Consider the following 9,049-nt stretch of genomic DNA (forward strand, 5'->3'; position numbering starts at 1 on the left):
ACACACACACACACATACACATACACATACACACAACACACACACACACACACACACACACACAGAAAAAGGTTGATTGTCCAGGTAATTACGTAAGTGGACAGAATTGACGAGAGGAAGCATTTTTTTTTGTAATGGCTGGAACGGTTATTACAGTTGGTGAGAAAAATCTGGGAAATGTTAGCGCAAATTCTATTACTGAATCATCAACTTGAAAAAGTCTAAATCAGAGTCTAGAACTGGATGTAAAATAAGACAAATAGTATAAACCATCAATCATAACGGCATAGGACAAATTCAATGAAGCAGTGTAATCCTGACAAAAAAAAGATTGTAAATTTCTTATGAAGTGAATGAAATTAAAACTTTCTGCTCCATTGTTATAGCAATTTAAAAAAAAAAACAAAGAAAGCAGACCGTATGTCTGGAATAGTTATTACAGGTAGTGAAAAAAAAAATCTGTGAAATGTCAGCGCAGAATTTTTTTTGAAAAAAAAGAAAAACTTCAACAACTTTTGGCAAACGAATAGAAAGTCCAAGCAATAATTGCTTTGATATGTAAAGTGGAGAATGCATGTGGTAATCGGTTGAAAAAAAAAAAAATATTAGAAATTTCCAGGAAAAAGTTAACCTTTACATCAGCATCTTCATCATTTCTCTTTTTGTTGTCATTTAGTGACACGAGTTCATCAAAGGTACCATTGATTCTTTTTGGGCTGTTATTGGCATCATAATGTTGCTTTCTATTCAAATTGGCGGTACCTTCCAACTGCTCAATACGTTTTAACAAGGCATGTAAACATTGCCACAAATTATCCATATTGGCTTTCAAACTTGTCACCTCAACGTTCATCCCGAAATGTCGCCTTCTATAAGAGTTACTATAGAACTTTTAACCTCATATTTTAACATAAAGTTTTCTAACTTTTCATACTGTTATGCTAATAAATGATTGTACTTATACTTACAGTAATAACAGGAAGATACCTGACGATTAAACCTTGACAAAAATAGGTCTATATATGCTGATAACCAAAAGAAGTGTTTTAATTTTTAATTTTTTTTAGATTTCGAAATCATTATAATACATAGTTGAGTGATCTCGCGATAAGTTGGCCTGCAAAACTTTCATAAATTGAGAAAGATAGCAGTTAAATAGTGTTGATAAGCGGAAGAACTGTATTCTAGTTTTCAATGTGTCAAAGATCCAGTCATATCACGTAATTCGAATGACATGAATTGGAAAAAAAAAACGATCGTTGATAACTTGTGGTTAATTTCTACTGAGTTAGAATGGTAATTGGAATTAGTAATGATGCATAAAAGAAGTGAAACAAAAGCAATAATAAAACACAGATAATTGTTTATATTTGAATACGATTCAACAAATCAGTTAAAAGTGATAGGAATAAACGATAATCTGAGTTTAGCACAACAAGAATCACATATTAGTCTAAAGAATATCAGCTCTACTGAAAAAGTCCTATTAAATTGTAGGAAAAAATCAACTTTAGCATCAGTTATTTTTGATGGTTTTGATTGCAAGTTTAGAATGAAACTTTTATGATAACATGATTTGTGAAATTACTACCTGCGATTCTTTTCAGCCTAATTTCTTCTCTCAATATATCTCGAGCTTTTTTAATTTCATCTAAATTGGTTTAATGCTTCGAAAAGATTGCTTTAGCTTGATGAAGTTAGTATCACGAAGTTTTTTCTTCAAGTTCCGAGGAAGAGACAATTATAGTTAGCCGTTCACTGCTAATAGAGTTAGCCATTCACTGCTAATATAGGTCGACGATACTTTGCAAAAAAAAAAATTTAACAGCAAATTTTGGGAAGAATAATCTTTGAGGAATTTCCAGCTGAAATAAATTTCAATTAATGTCAATCAATGCGGAATAGAAACAAGAAAATGTGAAATGGCTCAAATCTTCCAAAGAGTGTCGTTAGTAAGTAAATCAATGTACAACGCATGATATCAATAAACAATGTAAGCAAATAAATACATAATATATGCATATTCAAGGGTCTTTTAATTCATTTTAATTAATATATATTACATAAGTTAGAATCACTTTAAGCAACAGCCAAAACACCATTCTGATTCTGCAAAACATTAAGTAAACATTTATTTTGAACTGGAAATTTTATGGAACTTTGAGGATATGATAGGATAAACTGGACATCCAAATATTTCACAGCTCTTCTGTGATATTAATACTAATTATTATTAATGTCATAGGAAAAAAGGTTATTCTGCTGATGAAGTATACTGGATATTTTTGATTTTATAAAGGTGAAACATGAAAAGCGAAGAATTCAAATTATAGTCTAATCAATCAGAATCAGAAGAAAGTTGTTTTCAAATTCCATGTTAACTACAGGAGTTACTAGTTAGTTTACTTTGAAAAGGCGCAATATGGACGTGATAATGTTTTCATCGTTCTTCAGTTTTTCTTGTAGCATTTGCATATGACTTATGACCTTATATATTTATAAATGTGTTGTTAACTCTACTCATGGTAATTTTTTACTCTTTTACCCTTTAACCCTTAGTAATTTATGTTCGAAAAATGTATCACAGAATATGTGGAACTGATAATTAGCAGTAATGTCTCACTACCGGAGAAGTTGTCTCGGCGGAGTTCGATGAAGGCAGTCTATCTGTATTTTCTTTTGCTCAGTTCGTATTCGAATTACAAAGACCTTATTTTAAGCTTTCGAATCAAGTTTTTTTTTTGCCAAAAAAGCCTGCCATTTAGGATACGAACAATATTGGGACACTTCTGCTTGCAGCATATTGCAGTCAGAAAATAAAGCATATAACCTCATGAAGAAGTTGAACTTTCAAAAAATTTCTGCTAATAAGCCGGATGGTTGTTGGTGAGAGTGGAATATGCAGCGAATGTTTTCAGTGAGAGTGGAAGGAACTTAGTTAACGTGGGATCGATTACTTTGCACTATAGACGCCTTATAAATAACAGATGATGACTAACTCTCATACGATTCTGTCTGTGACAATAACAATAACAATTTCGCATCTAATTAGTGTCAAGCTTATTTATGACACTCCTTTGTCGCGGGGGAGAAGCACGCAAGCTTCGCTTGCACGCTTGCCCTAATGAGATAGATTGCAAGCTATGCTGGTGATAGCCTATGCTGCCCGTTAGGATCTCGCATGTGAGACAGATCTTAATTAAAGGGTCAGACAAAGTGTGTGCACGGGCAGGATAAGCTTACTAAGCCATCTTGTAACCATCCTAGGAGAAAGGCAATTCTAACTCCAAACTTGGACAGATTGGAACTTGTTCAGCCCTGTAATACCATCTATCCAAGAGAAGAATGCTCTAATTAAATCGACGAGCTGAGGACTTCACTGTCACTAACTTAGCTCGTTAGGCCCTGGCAAATGAACATTAGGGATAAAAAGAGTGAGGCCAGTTTCGCGCACACTATGCTTTAGTCAAAAATCCAGTGCGCAGGCACGAAGAGTACATCACATTTGTGACATTTGCAGCAAGCGTGGATAGAGGAACTCTTCCCAAATCTTTGTTTGCGAAGCTTAGCCATGATGATGTCAAGAGTGCCACCAACAATTAACTTCCATTTTATGTTTTTCCAATAATAATAAGAAACTGTATTTCGATATCAACAAAAACTTCAGTAACTGTCTTAAAATTTCAACTTCTTTGGTCCAATTCTTCAGTTAGATCTAACTTTTGGCTAGAAACAACATGAGTAAGCTTAAAAGATTCAGGAAAAGGAAGATTTCGTTTTAATTTCTTCTCATGCCATATGATAACGAATAAGACAACTTAACTGATATAGATCTTTAATTAAACCAGAAGGAATAGGATAACCAACCTAAAATAAATCCCTTGAAGACCCTGCGAATGACTCACACAAAATGATGTCATTTTTCAAACTAGGATCTTGGAACCTCAATGTATAAACTACAAATTAGAGTTTTAGTTTACACAGTGAGATTTCAAGACCTAGTTTGAAATACGGTGGATAATGTAAACGATGCATTTTACCATGTTCATAAAGATGGTTGTATATGTAACTATAAAGTAAGAGGAAGGCATTAGGTTACAAACTTTTATAAAATAACTACTAACATATTAACCATCTATCCATTCATTAGAACAAGCTTGGTAAAAAACGAAATGTCCACTTTGTTAGTTTCACACCATTTTTGCGTAAATTGCAGACAAATATACCAATTTTTGTATACTTTGCACTATTTCAACTTCTTCCCATTTATTTGTTGTAGTTTTCCCATGCAATTATTACAATTCGAATGTTTTATTCGAACTTCTTATTTTGGGACACTTCGAATTTTGCGAATATTTTGATGGCACATATGTACAAGTTCTAAAAGCAAAACAATAATAGAGTAAATATTTAAATAATCCTACTTTAATAAATCGAGTTTTAGTAATCTTTAAGAACTCCGTATGTGACCCATCGCAAGAAAAGTGTATTGCGATGAAATTACATTAGACAAATCTGATGGATTGAGATACGAGGAGGAAGAAGAAATATGTCTTTGGCGTAGACTAATTCATAAATCATGCGTTGTAAACAAATAACATTGCTTGGTTTTTTTCTTTCTTCTTTTCCACCGGTATGAATTTGAAAACTTTTAGTAAAATGCAAGATTTTTTTCTGCTGTTTTTGTTTTACATTTGCAATTCAACTTCCCTTAGGTATCAATGGTAAACAGTTTTTACACAGGTCACTCGTGTGTATCTAGGTCTTTTGCATACAACTGCAACAGTTAATATGAGCCTTTCCATTCACAAAAAAACGACAAAGTTTGCAATAACTATGATGGGATTGCAAGTTTTGACATCTTTGCACTTGGTTTTGATCACTGTAGTAAATACTTGTAATTCAGTCCAAAAATCCATGAAGTGAAGCGCAATATCCATCAGTAATTGTGAGATGCTAATTCATATTCGCTATACAACCATTACAACTAAAACTAATAATGGTAATAACGAGGAATAATAAATTTCTTTCAGGAGAAATGAGGTCAAAAGATAGTGTTTTACTTTTACTCTTCAGTTTTTGTTATTTAATTTTTGCTCTTAAGGATCAGTGAAGGATAACTCATCCTTATTCAAATAAGCAAATTATTCAAATAAAATAGATAAATATAAAAACAACTACATCTTTAAATTGTATTAGGAAAGTATAATTAGTGGAAGATACAGATGAACATATTGGTGCACTGGCAAACATAATACAGCAGAGGCATCAAGAAAAATTGATCAATTAGCGGCTTATAACTGAGCACTGCCTGACCAGAGTAATAAAGCGATGCAATCCACTATGAAAATAACGGAATGATAACTATATTATTATACTTTCCTGATAACTATATTATTTTTATAACTTATCTTTGAACAGTTACATAGCAAGGAAGAAACCTAACAATAATATCAGATTATGATTATCTGAGAGCTTCTTGGAAATACATCATGTGTCGATAAAGATCCCTAACTTATTAGAAAATAAATCAGCAAGATGGATACCACATAAAGTAGCGTTAGTAATGAAGAATCAGTAATAGAGACTTCAATGGAATCTGATTCAAATCGATTCGAATCATTTCTACAATTTGGCAATTCAATCTACTCTTACGTCGTTTCTGAAAAATATGCAGCAAAAGTTGCGTGCATCACCATCGTTGCTACGGTCTGAATTACTCTCCATTAAAGCGGGGAAAAATGTGTGATGTTAAAAAGCAACCAGACGTAGCAGGCGAATTGATTGGCCAAAACTGGGCTCACTGATGTCTCAAGACCAAACCGCTTTGCCCAACAGAATTATTACGCCTCATCCTTAAGCACCATTAGAAAAATTGGTGTTTCAAGAATTTTTTACTCTCTCTAGCAGTCTCATGGTCTTTCGCGCGATGTCTAACTATCATTCCGCTTTGAAGAAGTAAGAGTTTGTCAGACACTGTCGCATTGGATATTCACAAAACTATCACAATGTGACTCAAGTCCGATGATTTAAAGTTTCATTTAAGCTGCTGTACTAAGGCGGCACTAACCAATAGTATAAAGCATATCGGTTTTTGAAAATGTACTCTACAGTTTTAAATCGTCTCGGTAAGGATCAAGAGCGAGAGGAAACTGGGGTAAATGAATAGATACCACAATGAATCACTCAGGATGAACTAAAGCATTGCAAAACAATGAACCGATAAACAACAAAAGAATATAACCTTCACATTTACTGTGATTACAAGTATTTTGATAATCCAGTACAACAACTCTGATAAACTAGGCATGTGAATACCCGACACGCCGGTATGGTTTTAAATTACTAACCACTGCAGATAACCAAAGGAATACGCAAGAGTTCTTATGTGATCGTGCCTAAATCATATAAAAAAGCGCAGTACTGCCAAGTTACAATAAAAAGATAATTTTCAGTTCCTGCATTTTCTGCAAATATCATGCGGCAAATTGCGTGAACAGCTATGCAGTAATACAAGGAAGACTATCTGCATGCATGGTACATCTCTCCAAAAATAATTTCTGTGTAGGTTAGGTAACTGAAAAACAAAAAGTGCTAGAAAACTGAAGTCTTTGGAGAGTCCAAAAAAACAAGCAGAATGACTGTTTTCTAATAAGCATAGTGGTACCAAACAACAGAAGAACATGGCTCAAAGAATCCATTTCAAACGTTTTTATTTTTATATATAGAAGCCAATTTATATAAGCAAAATTTAAAAAGGTGAAGTTTCGAAAGTTTTAAATACGAAAAAAAGAAAATCTCAACAAGAGGAAAACATCGTTTCCTAATAACCACAAGGGTGAACAAAAGGAAAAAAAATGAGAGAAGATCTCACAGTAACACTGAATCAAATTGCAGAAATTAAGAATGGAAGATTAAAATAGGATAATTATAAATACTAACGATGGCTAGACAGATTAATCGATCGCAAGTAAAACAATTATTGATAATTAAAAATATCACCAACAAGTGTCTGCGAAAATTTTCCGTATGAAGATCGATTTTCTTGTAAATTCTTTGCAATCGGCTATGTCCAAACTGTAGAAGAAAAAATTGCAAGAAGGCAAGTTCTGTGAGATGAATATTTTAAAACAACAAAAAAGAAATTCAAAAACTTGTGACAGATCTGTGTCGAGCTAGCGCAAGCGGTCCACAAAGAGCTTCCCATTAAAGATCCATTTCAGTATCAGTGACTTTGCAAAGTCATAATCTGAGAAAATATGAAACCCAAAAACCCCGAGGTAATTTCCAAACCAAAAAGAAATTCCACGGCAAAACCCAGACTGGCGATAATATATCATATACCATTCCAAGTTAAACATATTGCTGATGTATCATTTTTCATTTACAAGATAGAAGAAATGGCAAAACGAATCTTATCATAGCTCACAAACATAACAACACGAATCCCGATTTATCATGCAGTACATGAATTCTTTACCAAATTATATTATATTATGAATACCCAAAAACCTTTCCCTTCAGAAGCTCATTTGTTCCTTGGAATCTAAGCGCAGTCTTTCAATTTCCTCCTCATAATATTATTTGGAAATGAATAAAAGATAATTAAATGTATAACATAGATATACGGCTATACGAGAAAAATAATGTGCAGTACCCGAAAATGCAACTTGCCTGAACAAAGCTAAAATCAATTAAATGAAGCATTTCAGTAGGAACTATTTTGGATACAGGTGCTAAATATTTTCAAGTTATTGATTCATTTCCTTATATCATACTAATGGACTCTTGAAAGTGATATTCTTCCATTTTCAATCATGATCTCTACTGATAAAAGAACGCTTGAAAGGAAATTTCTCACGGAAGTGAACAGTTTAAACTTTAATCTATTGAAGATTTGACAACAGATACCGGATATGGATAGTCTCGATAGTTCACGTCAGCTGGCGCGCACGAATCCAACAACGTCAACCAACTACTCGGGACAACGTTCCGTTCGATCAACAAGCAATTTTGGTCATCTCACCCCTCGCATCCTCCACTTCTATACACTATTTAGCTGCAGAAGAAGTCAATCTTAGCAAAAAAACAATGGGAAAATGAACTTCGAGAATAAGAAAAAACTTTCCGTACTCCAAACCTTACCTTAAAATCTGGAAAGTGAAGTCAAATTTATGGATAACTGCATCTAGTACAAGCGCATCTAATGGCCAAACTCCATTTCTCATACCTGAAGTCAATTTGAAAAAATTGAATGGTTTCTTCCAAATGAAATTAGTACAAGAGCTAGCTTCTCCTCTATCTATCTTTTAAGGGATCCTGTATTATAGCGATGGGTATCGAAAGTTCAACTGGATTTTACCCTTGAAAAAAGTTCTAGGGCTCAACGAATTGAATACACCCAATCGTCAGAACCAATTTCGTCAACAGTAGTGAGGGAACAAAATTCACATTTATTTATTCGCATCCCACAATACAAACAACTTCCCCATAGAATTAACAAACACAATGACTAGTAGCGGATACGCATAAGAACTAGGAACACTTATTCCACTTAGAAATATTGATCGATTCTTTCATATCATCTTTAAGACAACTTTGTCAGAGATTATCTGATACTTATCGCAGTGTATCCGCTACTGAAAAATGATGCGGAGAATGATACCCAACACAACGTATACATTAAGCGATAGTTAAAACTTCCACTGTCTTCTTATTCTGTCAGGAAAAAAGCAAATAATAAACGTGAAGAATGGAAGTCAACCAAATGGTTCATCAAAAGTGCACCTAACATTCTTGTATCTCCGGTCCATCAAACATACAAAGCGAGCACTCTGAAAATTTGATTACTCAGTCATTCATCACTCTGAACTGATACCTACTAATGAAGAAGTAATTCTTAAGCAAATAAGCTTCTTTGATGCGAGACTACGCCCAAATGATATTTGAAACAACAAATGCTTTTTATAACAAAGTGTATACGAACAGTTAAATTATAGCTATATATATATATATATATATATATATATATATATATATATATATATAT

At 33.4% G+C, this 9,049-nt stretch overlaps 1 protein-coding gene across 1 annotated transcript in view; it reads right to left on the bottom strand.

Annotated features, from left to right (window-relative positions):
• Positions 1–1,117, bottom strand: part of LOAG_16661 (MAGUK p55 subfamily member 7) — a 6,398-nt gene extending 5,281 nt beyond the window's left edge. Inside the window, exons 1-2 of the mRNA XM_020449308.1 lie at positions 988–1,117; positions 632–869 (exon numbers count right to left, since the gene is read on the bottom strand). Coding sequence (XP_020307167.1) covers positions 632–853 — 222 coding nt within the window. The 5' untranslated portion in view covers positions 854–869; positions 988–1,117. The remainder of the gene's footprint in view (positions 1–631; positions 870–987) is intronic.
• Between the last annotated feature and the right edge of the window lie 7,932 nt (positions 1,118–9,049).

This window comes from Loa loa (genome assembly GCF_000183805.2).
Source record: "Loa loa unplaced genomic scaffold supercont3.12, whole genome shotgun sequence".
Taxonomy (NCBI): domain Eukaryota; kingdom Metazoa; phylum Nematoda; class Chromadorea; order Rhabditida; family Onchocercidae; genus Loa; species Loa loa.